This window comes from Camelina sativa, chromosome 9, assembly GCF_030686135.1.
Source record: "Camelina sativa cultivar CO46 ecotype springtype chromosome 9, ASM3068613v1".
Classification (NCBI taxonomy): domain Eukaryota; kingdom Viridiplantae; phylum Streptophyta; class Magnoliopsida; order Brassicales; family Brassicaceae; genus Camelina; species Camelina sativa.
The window spans coordinates 34,438,394-34,462,659 of record NC_141888.1 but is presented as its reverse complement, the minus strand read 5'-3'; the positions used below and the strand labels follow the sequence as shown (position 1 = coordinate 34,462,659).

Genomic DNA, 24,266 nt, shown 5'->3' with positions numbered 1-24,266 from the left:
GTGAGACAGAGGGAGTAATATTTAAAAGCAGTAGAGGCCTTACACATACACAAGGCCATCTGGCAAAACAGTTTGGTTGTTCTTAGCCCAATAAAATAATAAATATATTGAAAAGTGTCCTTATAACACTTTTTTAGTTCTTTATGTAGAATTGATATTGGCTCAGTTCTAAGCTGACGTGACAAAGTGTGAATGGATACAATTTTTTGCAAATAATTTTTCAAAAATTAAAAGACGATTTAATTGAGAATATAAGAAATAATTTTGGACATTAAACTATGTATTAATTAAATAAAATGTTTGTGTGCTTTAATTAAATAATATGTTTGTTTGTTCTTTTTTATCTTTAATGTTTTTTTTTTCTATTTCATAAAAATTTGGTATTGTATTTTGAATTTTAATAAAACTTTTATAAATTTATAATTTAAATGTTATTTTTAAAGTTTTTATAAATGTAATATGTTTAAAATTATTATATTATTAAATCTTAATTTGCAATTTAAAATTAATATGTTTAAAATTATTATATTATAAATATAATTTACAATTTAAATATGTTATCTTTAAACATGTTTTTTCAATAGCAAACTTCTTAACAATTTAACATTATTTTCATAATATTTTTACTCCAAAAATGTTTCCAATAAAAATGCTCTAAGAGAAATTGGGCCGGGCCCAAAAGAAGATGTCGTTGGCCCGTGTGAATATTATCATCATCCCATTTTCTCTCAGTCTCTCCTCTCCAAATAGATTCGCCGTAAAAGTTTTGAGAGAAGTCGTCTTGTTCATTTTTTCTTGTTGTTGTTGCAGTTTCTCGATTAATTCTGATCATGGCGTTGAGCACCAGTATCAGATCTATCTCTAAGATCATTGCTTCTTCCGAAGCATCAGTCTCCAGATCTGGTCAGTACTCTCAATAAATAATACCTGCTTGATTGGTTTCTCATTTCTTCTTTTTCCCCCCCTTTTTGTAGTCTAGGGTTTTGTTTTGATTCCTCAGAAATCGATTTACTCTGATTGATTTGGCCATAGCTTATTGTAAGGATTGAGATTTCCATGTTTCCGATGTGATTCTTCGTTCGATTTCTCAAGCGTTTAATTTTTGGGAATTAAAAATTTTGAAACGCATCTCTGCTCGATAGTTATGAAAAGGCTGAGAAATTGTTATCAATGTAATTTACAAATGTGTATTTGGGTGTTTCACATGTGCTATAGATGAACCTATGCAAAGTGCACATTTTGCTTCTGAAATTTTCATGTTCATGCTTTGATAGGTTTGGTTAATCAGTTAAAGACTCTATTTTTATGCAGTTATGAAACATTTAGCAGCAAAGCTCTAGTACTAGGGATCAGCTTGTTTTGATGTTGTTCTTGTAATTGAATGAGATATAAGATGATCCTTAAAGTGTCTGATGATTGGTACATTGTCAAAAACTTGCTGAACGTTTCTTTGTTATCACTATCAAACAGTGAGCAGAAGCTTCCACTCGACTGGAGTTAAGAAGATGAGCGGAGGGCATGGTCACGATGAGCCATACTACCTCCACGCTAAACACATGTACAATTTGGACCGCATGAAGTTCCAAGGTCTCAAGATGTCTCTCGGTGTCTTCACCGCGTTCAGCATCGGTGTTGGGGTTCCTATCTTTGCTGTTGTTTTCCAGCAGAGGAAGACCGCCTCTGGTTGAAAGTCACTCAGGACGTTTTTGTGTGTTCCCCAGCTTGAATAATTTGTATGATTCCTCAAAACTCTGCTTTTGCAAGAGAGTTTCTTTCTTCTTCCTTTGGATCTTAGCTACAAGCCTTATTGTTATGGTAAAGTGTTTTGTTTTTTTTTTTCCTAATTCTTCCCTCCTTTTGCTGGCAGTTCAATACTGCAATAATGATAATCCCATATGAATATTTTTTTTTTTCTTACTTCTATTGGAATTGGAAGTTATGTCAGAATAGTTTTGTATCAATCGTAGAAATATCTCGCAAACGCCAAGAAAGACGCATCTCTTTCACTTATTTTTGCCAATTTCATGTCGAAAGAGCATAACCAGATGTGATAGAAGGGAGATGTTCCCAGAGGAAGGGCCAAGGCTTCGGCTTGTTGTTCCCCAATGCTCCATACCTAACCGCACTGTGGAATTAGGGTTTCGCAATCTATGAGCCACTCACGACAGTAGAATTAGGAATGTAGGATTAAAGGCAGAAGATGAAGAACTTGAGGAAGAAGCGTTTTCATTATCTCTTTTCTTCTTTGCCTTAAGATTTCTGTTTTCCAAAGTCGATGGCTTTTTCTTCTTATATGTCATCTCATCTTATAATTTGCCCTTGAACTCGCCTGGTCGGTGATTGATATTGGGGTTCCGGTGAAAGAGACACGAGATTTTCGCCGCTTCTTCAGTGCAAATTTGTCAAAATTTGGGGTCACTTTGGAACATTGACGAAGTACTTAACTTCAAATATTTAGCCGCTTCGTCAGTGCAAATTGTTAAAAATTGGTTTTTGGGAGTTTACGACTTTTGGAATTTTAAAATTGGTTTAGTGATTCTAATTTCTCAGAGATGATGGAGTTAGTGATTCGAGATTGGAATAAGACAAGACCAGTGAGACATATCCCACACCAATTTCGCATACCAAGGTCTCTGTAAAGGAAGATAGTTGTATATTTGTATTCCTTGGAAGAGTGTGTTTCAAGTAACAACATCATTGGTTTCGTTAGAGCATCAGCAAGCTGACAGCCTGACACTCGAACTGTATTAGCTCATGTGTTAGTGATAGTCCAATGCAAAATTATCACAACAAAAAAACTGGTTGAGTAATTGATTTGACACCAAGGTTTTGAGAAGCCAACGAAGCACCAAAGTCGTATCAGCAACTGCCCGATACTCTGCTTCTGCTTACCATATAGTCTATCTTCACAGCTTTCAGCATCGGTTTTGGGTCCCTGTCTTTGCAGTTGTCTCTCAACAAAGGAAATAGGCATCTGGTTTGAGTCTCTCATGACACTGTTTTTTCTCAGCTTTTAAATTCTCAAACTCTGCTTTTGATCCACATATGAATCGTAGAAAGATCTCCCAAAATTCAAGAAAGATCAACATATTCACACATCTATTAATCAAAAGCTCACAATCAAAAGGAAAAAAGATAAAATCCACAAAACACACACACACAAAAAAAAACCCCACAAATGATGTAACAAATATGTTCAAAAGCTTAGAAACCACATCTTTGTCATTCAGGCATGGTAGCATTCAACTGCCAAAACATGTTTTAAGACTGGAGTTGCTTGCTAACCGTAAAACCGGAGATCGCGAATCTTTAAAACGCGAGTGTGGTCGGTCGATCATTAGAATGACCCATGAGGTGGTCTTATCACTTTTTATCATCACCACCATTTTCACTAGCTTGAGATTGGTTCGGCTCTTGATGCTGATGCTGATGTTGATCAAGAGTCATAGCCAAACCATCCCCTCTACTACCACCACGCATTGCAGCCGCCATGTTGCTCTCTGCCACTCCTAATCCTAGCTGTTGACCTCCCAACATCATTGACCCCATTGGTGCAGTTACAACTCGTCCTGACCCAACCGGATAATTCCCTGGATTAAACGCCCACATCTGGTGACCTTGCTGCTGCTGCATCTGCTCCCTCCCACCCGAACCACTCATCGGAAGCATCCAGAACGCACTTCCTCCATTAGTAGTCCCTGGCGCAACCGCCCACATAGGTTGAGGCACCACATTAGCAGTCGCAGCAGTACGACCCCCCTGACCTAATTCTTGATCCTGAAACTGACCTTGTTTCTGAGAACTCCCACTTGGTTCCGCTCCAGGCTCCTTGAAGTAATCTTCTCTATAAGACTTCACTAAATTACTCGGAGCTCTCTCCGTCGACATAATCGGCGGATACATCTGATGATGAAACCCGAAAACAGCCGCCGCGTTCTGCGCGGCTGCTGCTGAATTAAGCAACTTCCTAGAAGGATCAACCGATGATGATGATCCGTTAGTACCGTTACTAGTATCCTCGTACAGAGACATTCCGGTGGTATGAAACGAGGAGAGTGGGGAAGAAGCAGACTTTGAAGGCTGAGCGAAGAGGGTAGAGCCACCACCGCGCAAAGAAGCGTTAAGCGTCGAGAAATTCGCCGGAATCGTACCGGTACCAGTGGAAGCGATGATAGCTGGCTCAGCTTGTTGGAGAAGCCACTCGATGGTTTCACCATCGGATTTATGACCTAACTCTCTAGTCAACTGGAAAACTCTAGCGGCGCACATCGCCGGCATACGGATTCGCCGTCCACGGCCGTCGACTTTAGTGTGCCGATCTTTAGAAGGCTTTTTGGCGGCGGGTTTAACAACGGCGAGAGCGGTTCCTGAGCTCGTGCTTGTTGAATTAGACGTGGAAGAACTCGTCGTCGTTGACATAGCTCCGACGAAAGGAATCGAGTGTTGTTTATCACCGGAATTAAGCTGAAGGGTCGAGTCCGATACACCGGAATTCTGATTCGTGTGGAGCTCCATCTTCTTCTCAGAAAGAAAAACAAACCCTTTTTAAAAAAGAAATGATCTTTAAACAAAACCCATGTAAATTCAGAGTCTTGACATCGAAATCAGAAGCAATCGAAGCAAGTGACTGTGGAAGGAGAGATCTAAAACTAGACTAAGAGAGGAAAGCTGTGTGCTTTATTACTAAAGAAAGAGAGAGAAGAGAGAATGATTGAGTTGAGTTGAGTAGAGAGAGAGAGAGAGAGAGAGAGAGAAGGATAAAAACAAGTGGATATGAATTGGTGTGATTGCAGAGTGAGAGGAAGAGGAAGAGGAGGAGGAGAGGAGCAAACTAATCCTTTTCTCTCTTTCTTTATTTCATTCAACCTTTATTGACTTATTTGTTTCCTCTTCCCTTTACTTACACACACTGTTCTTGTTTCTTCTGTCTCTATTAACACTGCTTTTGCCAATGGTTAAACTTTGTTAATTATGTTGAAATTAATAATTAAATGGAACACACTCTTAAAACGAGCTAAATCTTCCATTTAATGTGTAATGGAACACTCATATAGGTATAAGAGCCTAGGTTTTATGGTCTTTGGATTTTGAATGATAGATGTTACACACAAATTATGTGGTAGTTTAACTCTTTTAATTTAGGTGTAGATTGGTTTTGATAAAGACTACGTGATGTTTACTTAGTTTAAGCACTTGTGGTGTAAACGCGAAGGAGAGATTTGTTGGTTTAATTTACATTTGAAATACAACCACGTTGTATATATAGTAGACTATATAGAGTTAGAGAAATTATATGTGCACCTAATTAGGTTAATAATTATTTTAGTGAAAAAAGAAGAAGATCAATCAATCTTATTATAGTTTGATTATATCTGGTGGTTGCTAATACTGATCCACTCACCATATTTTAAAATTGTTTTATTTTTTGTCGATAAAGACGTTACTGGTGAGCGGTGATTTATGTTAATCACTCTCCTTCAACAACCCGTTTTTAGCCTTCTTTTTCATATTCTTATTCCCTCCCTCCAGATGAAAAAAAATAAAGCTACATCTTTTGATATTTTCTTTGGGAGCAACAACAGTTTGATTTTTGATTATTTTTTTAAAGCTTTTCTTGTTTTTTCCATACAAACCGAAGCACACACACATATATATATAGTACAATGAATTGTGTATGTTGGTTTACTGGGTGTGTATATTTGAGATGTATATGGGGCTAAAATTGGATCACTGTTGTGATTGCTATAGGATCATGTCTTACTAGGTCCAAAGACTAATCTTCAGGAACCGGGAGAGATTATGTTAAAATTCGAACCTCTGTGACCAACGCTACTCGTATCCAGGTGGCGGGACTTTTCTCCCTTTACTACTGGACCAAGGCGACTTGGTTTATGGGATTGCTAATTTGCTATATCATGTCCAAAGTTTATCACTAATTTTTTTTGGATTTCAAGTTTCAACTCCATGATAATTGTAATTTGCATACATGGAAAAAGTAAAACAAAACATAGTTTACCGTTTTCCCCACCAAAAGAATTCAAAGAAGAAAAAAAAAGTTAAATGGCCTAAAATCAGGAATAAAACAAGGACACAAAAGCAAACTCGTTGACCCTGTGTCAAGGATAAAAAGTAAACAAAGTGCGATCCAATACTTTTTTTTTTTTTAGAACTATGATGTTGGATCATGAATTTCAGAGAAAATTATGACTACTTACGATTCTTTTCCTAGTTTTTATGAAGTTAGCCGAAAATATTAAGATTAGAAACCCTAAAACATTAGGATATAATATATATATGTATCAGGATATGCTCATTTTGTATCTAGCTAGCTATCTAAGTATCTATCGCTTATGGGGTTCTATTTTATGGATAAAGAATCACTAAGTAATTACTTTATGTGTATAGAGAGGCTCATAGAGTTTCACCTGCTTTTCCATTAGTCTACCTAAATGCACTGAAATAATTTTTAAGAAAAAACTTATATTTTTTTATATAGGCTGTAGCTTTGAGAGTTCACTATTTTTAACTCACATAGACATATTCGAAATTCGAAAACATGCATAACCTAAACAAGTAGCATATATTGGTATTAGTAACATGCGATTTTATTGCGTTTGACGTAGTAAAGGTACCCAAAAATTACTGGAAGTGTGCGTGGGGTTACAGACGTACATGATATTAATCGAATGGTCGTTCTCTGTTTTTTTTTTGTATTCTTTTTTCTAATTTGTTTCTGTCCGATTGTGTATTGTAAGACTTTGATAGGTCATTGGTCAATAGTCAATGGCTCTTTCTACCCCCGTCCCCTTATTACCTGGTGGTCCGTCCGTATTAGACTATGGTACCAAAGTGATCCCAAGATACCAATTCTTGAATTTTCCCCATAAACAAAGTTTGGGAGTAATGAATATTTTTCGTTTTTGTTAATGGTAATTGTAAAAGGCGCTACAATAAATTAAAAAATGCACATCAAGTCCAAGAAGAAGATCTTCTAAGAGGAGGTTTCATATGTTTCTCTTCTTCCATTGAGATCATTCCAACATGCGTTGGATCATCCATCATCATCTTGGCTACCAAATAGCCAGCGGTCGACCATGTCTGAAATTTCCTCGCCTGCTTTCCGATGAACCTTCCCGACTTCCCGTCGTAGTACTCCGGCCATCCATCTTTCAACAGCCGTGCCTCCGCCAAGTCTATTGCCCGTCGTGCTATTTGTGGCCGTCCGGTCTTTATGCTCGCTGCCGTTAGCAACCATAGAAGCACTACATTTTGCACCAACCACATGAGAGACACAACTATATTAGTTAAATGATCATACAAACGAAAAAAAAAACAAAAATAGTCAAATGTGCTTTTAGAAGAATGAAACAAAACATTATGAAAAACATATTCTACTTAGACAGATTCCAAGAGTTGAATATGATTTAACTAAGCTAGTTTTCTTTCGCCATTATAGACGGCAAAATAATCCCAAGAGGCATCGGATTCCCAAATAAATAATAAACCATTGACTATATCTAGTATTTTATAACGAGTACAATATTCTTCAGTCACTCATATGTCTTGACTCTTGCATATTCTATCTTATTTGTTTTCATTCGTTTATTTTTTTTGTATCCCATGTTACTATATTTAAAGTCTTTGAAAGTGGATGACATAAACATATATTCCCAATCAATTTATGTGATTTATATATCTATGACTTGTAAAAGAAGGTAACTCACCTGGCCAAGAGCCTCCATTGTGGTAGCTCCACCTTGTGTTCTTAGGGTCACAACCAGTGACAATCCGCCACTCGTGGCTCTCCATTGCCGGATAACATATTTTCAACGGCATCTCTCCAACAAGTTCCTCCCACCGGGACTCAATCAGGTCCATAATCGCATTGGACTGTTCAGGCGTGGCCAAGGAGGAAAGAATTGCAATACAATTTCCCAACGCAAACCATCTGAAATCCATGTGAGCAGGACCTACGTTTCCGACGAAGTAGCCACCGCGGAGAGGCATGAAGTCGAAGATCCAATCAGGGATGGAGTCAGGGATGACGTTGAACTTGTTCACCGCGGTGTGTGAGTATTCCTCCGTCTTGTAACGGTATATGTCATTGAGCTGCTGGAGATCGAGCCAAAAGTAGCTTCTCATGTGGAAGCTCAGTGCGTTCAGCCGCTTCACAATCTTGTCCATGAACTCTTTACCCTCGGAGTCATGTTTCAGCATAGAGAGTGCAGAACGAAGAGCCATGAAAAAGAGGGCTTGGATCTCTATCGGGTACCCATAAACGCCCTACAATAAAAATCAAGCTTGCATGACTTTCAAAAGCTTGAGACAGTCACACTATACTTAAACGAGTTGGTTTCTTGGATTTAAAGAATGACATATGCAAGAGGATGAGAGCGAGTTTACCATTCTCCGATCAATCATGGAGCAACCATCTGCGCAAAGCAAAGTCGGAAAAGTATCAAAACCCTCAGCGAGACACAAAGAGAGAATGAGTCTCATTCCCTTTTGGCAGTCGGGTCTCTCGGCTAAAGAATGGTCTCCTGTAGACTTAGTGTAAGCTCGGAGGAGAATGATCCACCAAAAGCCTGAATCAACTGGAGCCACCCTCCCAATGGCACTCGCTCCAAAGTCAGCTATGATGGTATCCGTCTCCTTGATAGGGTTATGGAGAACTTTGAAGCTTGCTGGCATTGCACCATCACCAAGCTTGAACCTGTCGATCGTTTTTTTTTGTCCCTGGATGTGAAGCGTCTTCAGGAGAAAATTCTTCACAATTTCTGGCTCTCCTTTCATCAGAAATGCTAGAGCGCTCGGTACAAAATCTCGTACGAATACCTTACAATAGACACAAAAACATATATTGTAATGAAGCAGAACATTTATATCATCAATATTGTAATCATCGTTTGTGAATATAAAAAAAATACTACTACAAATAAACAAAACACAAAACCATACCTGATCATAGTTCGCGACCTCATCGGAAGCAGGGTCGCAAGCGGCAATAGTTCCTACGGGCTTTCCCCGGAAATAGACCTGAGATCGGCACAGAGCCTCCCAAGCTTCTGTGACCATTGGGTTAGGATCAAACGAGTCTTTTATGGAGAAAACCGGAGTATCCCAAGCAGACCTACCGTCTAATGAGTGTGCACTGTCATAGAGGCTTAACGACATGTCATCGTTTGATTTTTTCCGTTCTAGTTTAAGTCTTGGCCGGTCATGCAGCCGAGACAAAAGGTATTCATCCGTCATTTCGGATATCGAACACATCGAGCTCACTTCCCTGATCCCTTCTGCTCCCTTTTTTTCGCCATTTTCGTATATACAGCTCATCGAATACACCGCTCGTAGCTTGTCCCGTTTCTTTGGCCGGTCCATGGAGATAGCTAACTTTGGTGAACAACTAAAACTTTTGTGAAAAATCAAGAGAAAAGAAAAAAAAAAATTTACATCAAGAGAAGGAACTCATATGTATAGAGAGAGATCTAGGAAGCTGTCAAAACGTGTTGAAGGAGCCTAGGCTTGTCGCGGATAGAAATATATATCTCACCATATCAAATTGATTTCCATTGATATTTTCTTTCTTTCTCTTTCTGTACTTCTTGTGCATATCTGTTATGTATATAATATATGGTGATTTTAAAGAAAAATTAGTTTAATTAGCTTAAAAATCTAGCATTTAATGGATAAATACTAGAAGACACATTTAGTATGTAATATTTGTTTGATTTACCAAATGATTTTATGAACTACACGTTTGTGTATGTCATTTAATTTTTTGGTCTATTTACTACAATTTACAATAAGGAACTTTTTCCACAAAAGAAGTAGTATATTTTCAGTAATCTATTAACATTATATCAGAAACAGATCATGAGATAACATTTACAGAATCAGAAACCGCTCTAAATGTAAACAATCTCACACACCTGTAAGGCCACTGGTGGCTTGTCAAACTCCAGCGTTTTTCCCGCCTCTTCTGCTAATCTCTTCGCACAACCGACACGGCAACGTATCAAGACTCACTGCGCGGGTTTTCCCATAGTTCCCCACTAGTCCACACCGCCTCCACGCGTGAAACTCCGAGTAAGCAACAGGATCATCACCGAGCCGTTTCACGTACGTAGCCAATTCCTGCATCGAGCTGAATTTGCTACCGTCGATCATGGAATGGGGAGGGACAAAGTCTTGCACGTTAGAGGCCCCGAAATATATCGGAACAGAGCCTGAGTCGAGCGCATAGAAAAGCTTCTCGGTCACGTATGATTCAGTGACTGTGTTTTCGATTGCAAGGACGAACTTGTAGTGTGACATGGTACAGTGGAGGTGATCGTACCATTTTGGCTCAGCGTTGGACTCGGCAGCACATTCTGGATACATAGAGAGCGCTGCGTCCAAGCCACCAACATTGTTTAGACACTTACCGAAAGAATGGTGGGGAATCAGATCGAGTAGGCTTTTTGCGAGGCGGTCTCTGTGAGGTAGGCATCTTGAGGAAGACCAATACACCAGAACATCCTGTGCAATGGTTAACACTCCAATTAGAAAACAGAGGACATGAAAGAGAAATGCATATAGAATTGGAGTTTAACAGGTTTACTTACATTGTTTTTGTGTCGAGAGATGTGATAGTTTCTGTTATTATGAAAGAGGGCACCCGCGTAAGTTGTTTGGACATCGTCTTTGGCATGGTAGCTGATGAATATATCTTCACGGCCTGAGCGGCTTCTTCCAGCCTCTAGCTCCATGTACACACGAAGCGGATCTCCAATACGTCTCTATGGAAATAAGCAAGAAACTCAGCATCAATGGGATCACAATCTTTGAAAGATCACCTATAGTGACACTGAAGGATCACACATCATATTTGAGAGAAAATAAGACCGTATGAGATTTTAATTTTCCCTGAACATCCAAAACTATGTCCCACTTTCCAAAATCAATACACAAGCAGCTCCATCTCCAAATTGGTCAAGACAAGAACAGCATTATACAAAGTTCATAAAAACCGGACAAAAACAAGAACTTTTTGTAGCACACTTTCGTATCTTTGAGTGAATCCCAAAACCAAAACATCTTCTCTAGTAGCTTGAACACCATAAACACTCAATGGAGAGAACCAGAACATATTCCTCAAAAACTTCATACTAAGACATGACACCACAATCAGATCCATTAAAATGCAGCTCTTCAGACTATAACCCACAGCAAATCCAAGAATTGATAACCTAAACACAACCACATAAGAGCTAGAGTGCAGCAGACATCACAAGTTCAGTGTAAGCTAACCTGTCCTAATCATCCAAATCTATAAACTACTCTCCAAAACGCTTGCTTTAAACAAAACCACCAGAATCAAACAAGCAATATACCTGAAGCGGAGGAGTTGTTGTCTCAAACAACAAAGCATCAGGTGAATCAACCAAAACAGGTGATTTAGTCCACAAACAAGTCATCCCACATCGACAAGAATACAAATTTTCCAAATTATCCGGAATCCAAGTCCACCCTTTAACCAAAACTTTAACATGCTCCATCTTAAGCTTACCACAACCAAACCCACCACCAGGTACTTGCAAAGAACCCGAACTAACATTGCCACGGATCGAATCCTTAAGATTCTCCTTAAACCGAGCACAACCCACTCGAAAGTCCCATTTTTTATAAGCTACGAGGACGTCACTGAACGGATCCGATGCTGAATCAGGTAATTTCGTTGCCGGGTCTGTTGGATGCTCGATCGAATTTGAAGCAGATGGGAATTCCAAAACTCCTGTGAAAGATAGGATTAAGAGAGTAAAGAACATCATTAGTAAAACGGCGACAGCGTTGAGGTGCCTCATTGGCATGGTGAGATTGGTTCCTCAAACCACCGGAGATCCTCGACGACGCCGGAGAAGAATAGTCCGGCCAACGGTGGGATGAAGCTTTTGTCTTCATTCACTTTAAGCGTAGTCAGTTTCTCTACTTGGTCCCAGTTACCAAATTACCAAAATCAACTAAACGGCGTCGTTTTTAGAAACTGGACTCTTTATTGGGCCTAATTTGTATGATTAATATGAACTCTCTATTGGGCCTTATAATTACAGAGTTGTATACTTGAACAAGCAACAAGAGAGAAACGAATATACATATACATACATACATAGCTCATATTTTTCTACAAAGGAACAGAGTTTGTGTATAGTGAAAGTATTAAAATCTCTAACCTAAACCCGAAAGATGTTCATCTCAACCAAAAGAACTATAAAGAGCATCGTTACACACACACACACAAGCACCACACGTACGTTTTCGTAGTAAAAACTCAAAATGCAAAGCAAATAATCTTATATGACCAGAAGTGCAGAACCAAGACCGGTTGTTGTTGGTTTAACAGTCGGGAAGCGAGTTTGCAGAGGCGTATGGAGAGAAAGTTCCAGCTGATTCACTGTAACGTAGCGGATGAAACTGATAATTTGATGATCCGGGCAATGCAGGTGACGCATTGTTCGGACTAGGCCTGTATGGTGACATGTACCTCGTGTTGAAAGGGGAGATAGTCGGGTATCCCAAAGACTGTGGAGAAGCCATATGGGAAATGTATGATGGTGATGGTGATGGAGAAGGAGAAGCTCCTTGTTGCCTTAGATCCACAGAGCTACGACTTACGCTTATTGGAGGAGATCTACGGTTAGAGGAAGACTGGAAAGATTGTCTGATATAGGATGAGCTTGCGTATGCTGGAGAGAAAGAAGGTAATGAGCCCATGGAAGGACCGATCAGTAGTGCAGATGATCTGACGGAAGAGTGTAGAGAGGAAGAGTTGAAGGAAGATCCAGCTGATGAGAGTAATGGCGTGCTCTCTGAAGCTGGAGGCTCGCCTGTGCTTGTTCTTGCATCTCGTTTGCACACTGGACAGAACGTTCTCCAAGAGGTTAACCACGAGTCAACACACGCAGCATGAAACTCTGCAAACACACACACACAAAGGCAGAAACATAAATATATTAGCTAGTTCCAACAAATGTTCCTAAAGTTACTGTATTTATACTCACTGTGGCAGCAAGGTAAGAGCCTAAGCTTGTCTCCAACAGTGTAGTCTTCGAGGCAAATAGCACAAGTGAATGCAGTAGTGTTGTCTTCGTGGAAAGAACTGAATATAAGAGTCGGCATTGCTTTCACCAAGCGGCGGCTCATACCGTGGAACTCACGGACTCGAGAAGACCGAGATGTTGTCCGCCTTCTAATACGATGCCTACGGACAAAGAAACAAGTAGCGAGAACAGCCGACATTGCTAGCAACGAAATGAATGAAACCGCCATGATCGACCACGCAGAGTTCTCAAAACTTGGAACCAACCAAACTTTAGTATCGGGGAAGCCAACAGACTCCTTCAAGGCTTCTCCCGTTTCTTTAGTAACGAATACCGCATGAATCTTTATACCACCCGAGTTACCTGCCACTGAAAACAAAAAACAAAAACCTCAAATGTTAAAGCCATCAAAAGACCAGAGCAGAGGACATTTGAGAATCAAATAGGATCAAAACAGGAAACTAAAGAAGAAAGAAAGGTTCACACTTGCAATCAAGGGTCCATGGTCTTCACTGTTAAAGATAATAGCAGCTTTAAAACCAGCTCTCTGAGCTTTTCTCACTTTCTCTTCAAAACTACAACCTCCTCTTACAATCAACACAAAAGGGGAAGTTTCATTAGAGCTACTCTGCTCTGGTTTATTCATTAGATTCTGACAAGCATCAAGAGGCTCAGCTACATAAACCACTCCAATTTCACCTGTACCCTTCACTGTCGGAGCTGCAACAAAATTTTTTTTGACGAATTTAGCAATAAACATATTAAAAATCTCATCTTTTTAGCGTTGACCCAATTACAGATTTAAAAAACCCCAACACTAATTTTGAATCGGTGCAAACGAAAAAACAGAGGAGGTAAAAGATGAAAAGATGAGATTTTTAAACTAACCAAAATTAGCTTCGATGTCATCGAAAGAGAGAGTGAGGTTGTTCCTGATGAGAATAACTTTGGCTGAAGCTAAACAAGAAACAGTGAAAACGTGTAAAAGTAGGAGTAGGACCAAAGCACGATTCATCATCGTCCCTACCGTGCCTCTTTGTTCTCAAACAAATCGAAACGAACACAAAAAAGAAAAAGAAAAAGTTTCGGTTTCTGGAAATTTTGGCGATAAGGGTTTCAGGAAATTGACACGTCAGCTTCCATTTAGATCACAGATTCTAAACCATATCAAAAGGAAACAAATTTAAAACACAAGACTCAGATCGTTGAATGGGGTAGTTGAAGAGGAGGAGGAAGAGGAGGATCTTTTTTTGTTTTCTGGAGATTTTTAGGGTTCTTTCTTGAGCCGACAGAAAGAGATAGAGACAAGACAAAGAGAAGAAAGAGATGAGATTTGGAAAGCTAAATTTACTTATTTCGTGTAATAAGATTATCTGGAATTCTCCGATTCGTGTTCTGTTAGGTTACTTTGTCAGCATTTTTGTATATTCGCATCTATCCACCGGATGATCTGATAACTGATGAAAACTTTAAAATAAATTATTTAAAAATAGTAATTTACACGTAGTACAAAAGTGTGGAGTCATGAGCTCATTGGTTTTGTTTCCGTGGATCCGTTGGTTGATTCGTTTGGTTTACCATTACCACTCATTGGTTTTGTACTCGTGGATGGATCCATTGGTTGATTGATTCGTTTGGTTTACCAATACCATTCATTGGTTCTGTATTCGTGGATCCATTGGTTGATTGATTCGTTTGGTTTACTAATACCATTCATTGGTTTTGTTTTTGTGGATCCACTGATTGATTGATTCGTTTGGTTTACCATTACCACTCGTTGGTTTTGTATTTGTGGATCTATTGGCTTGATTCGTTTGGTTTACCACTCATTGATATGCAAACAAGGCCGGTCCAGAGCATAACCAACATAAACTAAGGATTGGGGTCAAGAATTATAAGCAATTTGTCAAATATTTGTTTTATTTTCTGATCTTTTATATAACCGGCTCTAAAGATGTGTAAGTTTGATCATATACAAAAACCATTTATAGCAGTAAAATCACACACAAGTTAATGGTTACCTAAATTTTTTATAAAAAAAAAAGTTGTCAATTTTGTCATTAATCATTACTATTAAGTTATACACCTACTAGATGTGTTAGGTCTTTATCTTGTTTTGAATGTTTTCTTCCCGAATAAAACAGTCAACCAAAGAAGTGGAAAGTTGTATTTTTAAAAATAAATTTGAACAAATCCTCTAGATAACTTGTATCCGTTCGTAAACTATTGGAGACAGCGGAACATGATGGTCCCAATTCTATCATTTAATAATCATTAGTTTTTAATAAAAAATTTTTATCCAAAACCATCATACACATACATAATCAGCTCATATCTATTATTAATCGTGGCTTTGTATGCATCAACCATTTTGATTACGAGTTTAACTAGTGTGACTGTGAATTCTTCAATTGGAACTGAACAATAATTCACTTTTTGTTTCTTAACCCTTGTAAGGCCATGTTTATCGGTAGATCACATGAGTGATCTTGGGGCTTTTAAAATTAAAATTTATTGAACAGTACTCATAAGATCAGCCCAATTGATCTTAAATAAGATCAGTTCTTCCACTGATCTAAAGGTGACGTGTCACACGGAAAGCTTGGTTTCAATTTTTTTTCCTTCGACATTTTTTTTTCTTCGACATTTTTTTTTCTTCTTCTCTCGCAAATGGCGACAAGGCGAAACGGCGACTACGACTACATCGCCGATGGATCCTCCTCCGCCGCGAAACCCTATCCATGATTCTGATCCTGAACCAAACACCGTGTCGATTTCTCCAAGCGACGAATCCTCAACCATAACGGGAGTCGCGTCGATGAACCCTCCACCTCCCAGAAACCCTAACCAACCTGATTTGAAGACAACTGAAGTAGTAGAACCCAAGCTAATTGAAGAATCTAAGGACGAATCTGTCTCTATAGACGCGAACCCAAGCTAATTGAAGAATCTAAGGAAGAATCTAATTGTAATTCGTATGTTTTTTCTCTCTCTTTGCAGCTATGAGAAAGGAGCTTACTTGTTTAGACGTGATGATATCTGTGATTTTGCTCTTGAGCATCCCTCAATTTCACGGTTTCATGCAGGTAAGTGGACATCATTTTCTGCACTCTTTTTTTTTTATATTTGAGTTTATATGAATCTACTAGTGTTAGCATCCATCTTCTTGTTGTTGTTGTTTTTATTTTGTTCAGATTTACAGTCAAAGCTACGATTGAAATGAAGGAGGATTCTCGGATAACGGTTTTGGAATGTCTCGGGGATCCACATTCTAAGAAGAAACTCGCAGCCGATATAAATGATGATGGTAACAGGTGAACAGGCTGTATGATCTTTATCCAGTAACAGGTGATCAAATCGTCTTATTTTGTTCATGTTCATAGGCTTTGAGGATTAGTTTTTGATGTAAGCTCTACCTAGGGAGCTCAAAAGGGTAGCCTCTGTCGCAAAATACTCATCTATGTGTAGCGTCAGTTGTAAGTAAAGTATGGTTACCACTTCTCTCTTTGGTTTCTCATTGTAACAGTCACTCAGTGTGTGGATTTAAATAAAATGATATTGGTAAAGATATATCCAGTAGAGAGTTAAAAGGATTCAATGTTTTTAAACTGCTCATTCTCCTTATGTAGAACTAGTAGAAATCACTGAGTTACAAAATGAGGTTTGTCTTGGCCTTAACATCAGTTTCCTGAAACCAACACAACGTTGATCTGTGATACATACATTGCCCCAATATTCTATGATACATTTCAATGTGTGATGATGATATGGCAATGAGAAATGTACCTCTGGCAGGTGATACATATACCGCATAGGCTCATCAGTGTACAAGTTTTTATTGTTGAATCATAGAGCTTACCAGTGGGGGAATTCAAAGCAAATAGTATTGCTTAGTCTGCGGCATTTACAAGTCTATTTGTTTACACAATTGTGCATCATCAATGTGATGAACAACAACTCCTCCCCCAACTGAACCAACATATATAGCAAAAAATGGACTTGTAAACTTGCTCTGTTTGTTTTTTTTAAAAAATTTTATTTACAATGTTTTTTTTGTTTCATAAAAATATGGCATTGTATTTTGAATTTTAATAAAAGTTTTATAAGTTTGCAATTAAAATGTTATTTTATAAATCTTTATAATTGTAATATATTTAAAAATATTAATAAACATTATATTATTAAATAGTATTAAACATTCTTAAATTTTTTATTACATTAATCTATGTATTTATTAAATATTCTTAAATTTTTTAAAAAATATTATATTATTAAATCTTAAGATCTTAGGACATGTTTATAGGGGGATCAGTTAAGAGTGTTCTTAGAGGAGAAATATTGTAAAAATAATGTAAGATCAGTTCTTAAGAACTTTTGTTAAGAAGTTAGTTATTGGAAGAACATGTATAAGATCTTAAGATTTAATAATATAATATTCTTATAGAAATTTAAAAATGTTTAATAAATACATAGATTAATGTTTAATAAATAATTTAAGAATGTTTAATTGTAAACTTATAAAACTTTTACTAAAATTCATAAAAATATATGGATTAATAAATACATAGATTAATGTTTAATAAATAATTTAAGAATGTTTAATACTATGTTTCCATCCTTTGGGAGTGTCCATCCTTTGGGAGCTAGAAAACGGTCTTCGTTGAGGATAGCCAGCGCGTTTGCGAATAGCAACAATCCTTCCATCAGTGTCCAGAAGCCCATGATTATTCTATGGAAATGATTGAAAACAATCAGAAACTATGCATACATTTGTGATACTATATACAAGTAGTCAAGTACGAGCAACTGCATTGATTTTGAATATTTGGTTTTCGAACTCCTAAAGACCTTTGTATCTTAACCCATTTTAGAAGAAAGCCACGAATTGTTGGGAGCAAAATCTTGAACCTAACACATTAATAATGAACAATAATGAACAAGAACCAAATTGCAATACTACTACTATAAAGCTCTGCAGTGATCTCGGCAGGTCCTAGTTTTCATTGTTTGGTATCTTCAAATCTAAAACTATGTTTCTAGTGTTCCAATGTTGTCTTACGATCGCTCCTATTACCATCATACTAACTACCAAGTAACAACACAATCCTCAAGAGTGAAGTAGAATCACATAAAGCAACTACAAAGTAGCAAGAAAACTAAGAATTCTTGACATGGTTCTCTCATGGGAATAGGTTAAACATTGTGAAAACCTATAACTAAAAGAAAAAAAAACTGGATCATCATGTTCAATAGCTGAATCAAAAGAGACTAGAAGTTATCACAGTAGAGTAACAAGACTAAGAGAAATGTGTAAAACGCAATAAGAGGCTAAAAGAGATTATAGTTAAATGCGTACTTGAGTTAAGGAAACTAGAAGTTTAGCTCAAAGTCTTCTTGATAGAATCTCCTTGAACCTGAAATTACCTGCAGAAACGGATCCCGGATTCACTTACTTATAAGACAAATGATATTAGATGCAGAGTAATCCAAATCATGTTCTAGATAAAGAGAGGCTCACACACAATCGTAAGTATAATTTTCTATCGAAAGATCCAAGATTTCTAATAAATTCAATCAAACTGATTGATTGATCGATCACCACTAAATATATAAACCCCAAATCTAGCAATTAGCTTAACCAGAATCGAGGAGCGATTTCAAGAAAAAAAAAAAGATCGAGTTAACGACGACAATCGGTGGACACGAGTTAACGACGGTGAGGGAAAAAAATCTCGTCGTTTCGCCTGCTCGAGGTTTGCGAGAGAAGAAGAAAAAATAAAAACGAAACTTTCGAAGGAAATGAAAAAATAAGGTGACACGTCAGCAGAAGAACACTTGAAGAACAGATCTTAATTAAGATCATTTGGCCTGATCTTAAAAACACTATTCATTATTTCTCATTTTAATAAAGCCCAAGATCACCTCATTGTTTTACCGATAAACATGGCCTTATACCTATTCTCCCAATAACTAACTTTTTAACAAAAGTTATTAAAACCTGATCTTACAATATTTCTCCTCTAAGATCACCCTCACCTGATCCCCTATAAACATGCCCTAAGATTCGTTATCAGTTATCACTATGCTTATCTGAGTTCATATGACAAACACAACATGAATTAAGTCTTTTTAAGAAAACGTCGGCCTTGAACTAAGCCCATGAACTACATGATTTCTAAATTGCAGCATATTATAACCTTAGGGCCCATTTTGTTAATTGAACCTTTACTTCGAGCTTCAAATTACAATTTGAAGTTGCGAGTTGCGACAACAAATAACATTTTCAGAATAAGGAGATTGAATATCCCGATATCTTGTTTGCCATGAATCAGATAAATCTTGTTAGTTTTTCCTTGGTTTACTTATGTGCTACACTACAATGACTGTGTAGTTTGTCTTCAATGAGATGTAGCAGTTTAGATCAATCATCAAATCGTTGTGGATTAGTGTCAGGTGGCTCTATGTTCATCTTCATGTTCATGTTCATCTTCATGTTTATGATTGATGATTAATAATAGCAGTTTAGTCTGTTATTAGTACATATAGCCTAGTTATGATTAATGATTTGTATTAATAAGATTTCTGTTTGTATTAGTACATGTAGACTAGTGATTTGTATTAATGCGATTTTTCATTTTAATGAGTTAGTGGGGAATTCAGACCCGTATAGTATTGATGACTGAACGGACCTAGCTTCGTTATGATTACTATCTACTATCCCACTATCCAGACACCCCTCGTAAATGTATGTTACGAACTTTATTAAATAACCACCGGCTTATGTTTTTGTTGTAGAAAATACTCTAAGTGAAAGAACATTTATCAGCTTGTTTGTCGCTCAAGAATACTGCATTTTCTTGGATTTGATGCCTTCACAATATAACTGGACCCTGCTTCGTGTGCTTCATCCATATTTCATAGATCTATATACAATTTATAAAGTATATTGATTTCCATGTGCTAAAGAAGACATGATCATGGTGTCTTTAGTCGCAAGCTATCTACATATCTCAATCACTTATAGCGGTCCATCTTGTCTCATCCCAATTCCATTTATTATGTAAAAGTATGCACATACCCACACACACACACATATGCGACTGCTGAATATATATATATATATATTTTTTTTATTAATTCAAAGAGTAAATCCCCAGACCTATAGAGGGATCCGAGACTAATCTCTCTGGGGAAGGGCATCCCATGGATAGAGTCCCTCCCGGTTATGCAAATGGGCCGTAAGCAATGGGCCCATACCCATGTGGCCAAAAGGATAAAGCTGAGCAATTCTTGCGTTTGGGGAGAATCGATCCTTACCTAGACCAACATGGCAACTCTTCCACTAAGGATAGAACCACTAGCCCACCACCTCGTGGTTCGACTGCTGAATATTTACATTTATAAGTTTAAGTTATATTTTCTTCCCCTCAAATAGTTACCACTTATTTGAACATTTCAGAATCTGATAGCATACAACTAAACCGACATGCTTTTTTTTTTTTTAATGATTTGCATCAATTTTGGTGGATACCAAATGTGTTCATGATATACTAGTATTGTTTAGGTATCTATATATAATATATTGTTCAAACTATTTGGCGTTATAATATACAGACATAAGTCAATAATGTAAAAGGCACACACGCGAATACATAGCAGACAATGATGAAAGTCTAGTAATAATGTTCATATTATTTATTTATTTATTTTTTAATTGTCAAAGAATTAAATTATGTGTAATAATGTTATTTTTCTTTTTTTGAAAAAGGGCTAATAATGTTATTAGAAATAGGTAATCATTAATATCCCACGTTTATTTAGGATTTAGGTTCTTTGGCTCCCCACTAATTCGGTAATTCCTCTCAGTGCTCCAGCTCCAAACTTAGTGATAACGAAAACAGAAACCTCAAAAAAAAGTTCTTAGCAAATTTCATTATTATTTATGTGCATTTACTTTAGCGAACAATATGATTTATACAAATAGGGATTAAAATACGAAGAGAAGATTTAAAAAAAGGAATAATCCTGCAGTGGCGAGTATTTTAATAATTTCCAATACATTTGCAAACTGATATATCACAAATCTTAAGTAAACAAAGACAACAACAGGTACAAACAAACCTATGGGGAATAAGTTTCCCAGCCTGAAAGTTTTGACATGTTTGAATTGCGTGACACATTTGTCTTATATTTAGTCCAAAATAAACTATTATTTTATATTAATTTGTACGCTAAACCAAACAATTTGATATAAAATGTTCATAATCTATCTTAAGCATGATCAAGACATGTTAACTACAGCGTGGGACATAAAATGTCAACAGCTATTCAAATATTACATCATCTGAGTTGCGTAGCTTTCAGATGTAGAAAACACTCAAAACAGTATTTGTGTATACGAAACTATGAAATGTCACTGATATTTGACTATTGACTTCATTTTTTTCACTGCATACTTGCATATAATGCATAATAGATATTAGTATATTTGTACTACATACTATTTATTTCTTCGGGGTCCCTGCAGAAATTCAATCACACAACCTTTATAACCACACAATAAATAAAGTTAGTAGCACATGTATAAAAACAAACGCAAATAAATTCTCCATAAATATTGGACAAAAAAAATATTCTCAATAAATGAACATAATGTGTTTTTTACTACATTTTTTTCATATGTTGAATCTATGATTATATCTAAAGTTATTTCAGAAAAAACTACGTAGTGAATTTGAAAAAGAGCTATTTATTCATCTAATCTGATCATTTGTACATCTTTAATAGTTCATGTCAAAAAACCAGATATTATTGTCATTACATCGTTCAGTATATTTCATCTTGTCAAGAATAGTAAATATTATTTTAATGTATATTTTTTGTATATATGATTTATTTTAAAAGTTATCAATTATTTGAATACTGTTGTATTTTACTACAGTTTTTATTGTATATATATTCGACCCACTTTATATATATAATTCATTAAAATCAAATTATTGATTGGTAGTTTAGTGGTACGAATGGTATTGTTTTTTTTTCCAGGGAAGTGATTTTGATATCACAAATACAGGAAGGTGGGGTCTATTTTACCCCCAAAGAAGACGAGACAGTGTCTTTATTAACAATAAATAAATATTGAAACTCCATCTAATTAAGAAGAAAATTTTGTTTATAATTTAATGGAAAACGTATAAAAATACTTGGTGCAAAGACATGCATGGTGGCTCAACAACTTTGTTATTTTTTATTGCCTTGTGCTAACAACAATAATGAAAGATCCATTTCTTTAGAGACTTCCAAAACTCTACGAAAAATACTACAACACACCTCGAGTCCCTAGGCATGCTAAAATAACATCATTTACTAGGCATGCTAAATTAACATCATCTTCAAAATAGTAAAAAAACAACAAAATCATATGTCAGTACAAACTCGTGTCCTTGTTTAAAATCCTATAACAAGTTACTCAATGTTACTTTGTATTTATATGCACTATAGCTTAGCTTAGCTTGCTCTCCACATGGAATGGGATTGGAAACTAGCTAGAGATCAATGACAGAACCTTCAAACTTGGTTCCACCATATTTAAATAATTGGCATACGAATATTGTACGATCATTAAAGTATAGAATAAGTTGTCACACACAAATATGTAAGTGAATATGCTTATATGGATTTATGGTTACGACTTACAAGTAAATAAGTTCCCGGAATTATACATTGGTGTTACGATCTAAAGAGAAAAACAAGAAAAAACACAAACCCATATAACCCATAATATGTCACATTCAGGGAAAATATAATAAAGACCAAGAAAAAAAATATATATATATATAGTAAATCACCAAATACGAACAAATCAACGGCGACGACGTGGAAGAAGAAGATGATCGTAGGAAGGAGCTTTTCTTGATCTTGGAAGATTAACAATGGACTCTGAAACTGCACAAGTTCTCCGACAAGAACCGTAGAGATTCACTAACCCAAACCTGTCCCCGATGCTGCTCTTTGACAACGCCTTGCTTGAACCACCGGAATTTCCTCGAAACCTCCGATCTACTTCTTCACCGTCGACGTCGTCTTCCTCGTCGTCACTGTTTGTTCCTTCGTCTTTGGAACATTCCAACAACGCAGCCGCGAAGGGATCTCTCACCGTCACAGGGAAGCTATGCTTCTTACTGGAGCTGTTAGATTTAGGGTTTTTCCCGGTGGCTGGAAAGGAAACACTCCGGTGAGGAGGGAGGGGTAAAAGATTTAAAGATTCGTCGTTTTGACGGTTGTTGTTGAGTCTATGAGAGTAGTCTTTAGGTTTTCCGGGTAGCTGTTCCCATGAGAAAGGGACACCGAGGATACGAAGAGGAGTCGCCGGAGAATTCAGAGGAGAGTCTCCGGGAAAGACAAGGGAGCTAGAGGAGCATGAGGAGAATGATGAGAAAGAAGAAGAGGATGATAAAGATCTCCGAGAGGAAATGGATGACTTCGCCGGAAAGCTAACCGGATCGGATCTTTTGGATACATTTGAAGTTCTTGATGAATCCATGAGAGAAGAAGAGATAATGTGATCCAAAGAGAAACTCTGTTTTTTTTTTTTTTTTGGTCTTTACTAGTTTGGTCTCCTCTGATACTTCTCTTTTTAAACTGTGGAAAATATAAGGACAAAATTGTCCAATTAATTTTGTTTCAACTAATTATACTTACTATAATGATAATTAACAAAAAATGGCAAAACATAATTATCACATCTAAGTAGTATTATTTTGTTTCTAGTCATATTTTCGTAACGATTTATTTATACGCTTGCAACTGAAAATATTAATTAAGTGTGGATTAAGAAAATTTAGGTATGGGAGAAACTTAAACAGAGAGAATTAGATCTTTGGTAGATATGATATGTATTAGTGGAAATTGAGAAACGGCTCGCTTGATTCGTTGAAAGTTCTGAAGATGCAAGTAAAAGATTTAAAGAGTGAGAGTGGCGACCGACCCCATTGGATTGATGGGCTTAGACGTTAGAGATGAAAACGACATAGACACATTTGGATATGAACTTTAAAGTTCAATTAAATAAGATACAATTAATTTTGAATTATCCTGAGTATATGAGTCGGTAAAAACACAAAAGCAAAAACTTGTTATAGATTTGATTTTGACAGTTCTACATGTGAGAGTTATTCACGACATTGAAGG

At 36.8% G+C, this 24,266-nt stretch overlaps 6 protein-coding genes and 2 long non-coding RNA genes across 10 annotated transcripts; 2 read left to right on the top strand and 6 right to left on the bottom strand.

The window, feature by feature from the left end:
- The first annotated feature begins 682 nt into the window (after positions 1-682).
- Positions 683-1,944, top strand: LOC104712780 (uncharacterized). Its single transcript, XM_010429753.3, has 2 exons — positions 683-903; positions 1,471-1,944. The coding sequence occupies exons 1-2, from the start codon at positions 831-833 to the stop codon at positions 1,686-1,688; spliced, it is 291 nt and encodes a 96-aa protein (XP_010428055.1). The 5' UTR covers positions 683-830; the 3' UTR covers positions 1,689-1,944.
- Positions 1,945-3,071: 1,127 nt separating this feature from the next.
- Positions 3,072-5,016, bottom strand: LOC104712779 (transcription factor TCP22). Its single transcript, XM_010429752.3, has one exon. It carries the CDS (start codon positions 4,513-4,515, stop codon positions 3,364-3,366), a length of 1,152 nt encoding a protein of 383 aa, XP_010428054.1. The 5' UTR covers positions 4,516-5,016; the 3' UTR covers positions 3,072-3,363.
- Positions 5,017-6,850: 1,834 nt separating this feature from the next.
- Positions 6,851-9,606, bottom strand: LOC104712778 (putative alkaline/neutral invertase F). The gene is made up of 5 exons (XM_010429751.3): positions 9,551-9,606; positions 8,959-9,403; positions 8,404-8,835; positions 7,725-8,283; positions 6,851-7,262 (listed from the first exon to the last, which is right to left on the bottom strand). The coding sequence occupies exons 1-5, from the start codon at positions 9,568-9,570 to the stop codon at positions 6,970-6,972; spliced, it is 1,749 nt and encodes a 582-aa protein (XP_010428053.3). The 5' UTR covers positions 9,571-9,606; the 3' UTR covers positions 6,851-6,969.
- Positions 9,607-9,740: 134 nt separating this feature from the next.
- On the bottom strand, positions 9,741-12,008 carry LOC104712777 (alpha-(1,4)-fucosyltransferase). The gene is made up of 3 exons (XM_010429750.3): positions 11,373-12,008; positions 10,605-10,778; positions 9,741-10,518 (listed from the first exon to the last, which is right to left on the bottom strand). The coding sequence occupies exons 1-3, from the start codon at positions 11,847-11,849 to the stop codon at positions 9,952-9,954; spliced, it is 1,218 nt and encodes a 405-aa protein (XP_010428052.1). The 5' UTR covers positions 11,850-12,008; the 3' UTR covers positions 9,741-9,951.
- Positions 12,009-12,114: 106 nt separating this feature from the next.
- LOC104712776 (receptor homology region, transmembrane domain- and RING domain-containing protein 2) lies at positions 12,115-14,647 on the bottom strand. Its single transcript, XM_010429749.3, has 4 exons — positions 13,965-14,647; positions 13,563-13,796; positions 13,038-13,445; positions 12,115-12,950 (listed from the first exon to the last, which is right to left on the bottom strand). Exons 1-4 carry the CDS (start codon positions 14,092-14,094, stop codon positions 12,373-12,375), a joined length of 1,350 nt encoding a protein of 449 aa, XP_010428051.1. The 5' UTR covers positions 14,095-14,647; the 3' UTR covers positions 12,115-12,372.
- Positions 14,648-15,489: 842 nt separating this feature from the next.
- On the top strand, positions 15,490-17,196 carry LOC104712775 (uncharacterized). 2 transcript variants are annotated; one of them, XR_015565868.1, is made up of 3 exons: positions 15,631-16,162; positions 16,271-16,424; positions 16,872-17,196. It is a non-coding gene; the product is annotated as an uncharacterized LOC104712775 (long non-coding RNA). The 2 variants fall into 2 exon arrangements; XR_755551.3 differs by lacking the exon at positions 16,872-17,196 and having other exon boundaries at positions 15,490-16,162; positions 16,271-16,642.
- Positions 17,197-17,583: 387 nt separating this feature from the next.
- Positions 17,584-18,902, bottom strand: LOC109126519 (uncharacterized). 2 transcript variants are annotated; one of them, XR_015565866.1, is made up of 3 exons: positions 18,595-18,902; positions 18,433-18,500; positions 17,584-17,805 (listed from the first exon to the last, which is right to left on the bottom strand). It is a non-coding gene; the product is annotated as an uncharacterized LOC109126519 (long non-coding RNA). The 2 variants fall into 2 exon arrangements; XR_015565867.1 differs by having other exon boundaries at positions 18,599-18,902.
- Positions 18,903-22,732: 3,830 nt separating this feature from the next.
- LOC104712774 (uncharacterized) lies at positions 22,733-23,761 on the bottom strand. Its single transcript, XM_010429748.3, has one exon. The coding sequence runs from the start codon at positions 23,617-23,619 to the stop codon at positions 22,939-22,941; it is 681 nt and encodes a 226-aa protein (XP_010428050.1). The 5' UTR covers positions 23,620-23,761; the 3' UTR covers positions 22,733-22,938.
- Positions 23,762-24,266: the final 505 nt, after the last annotated feature.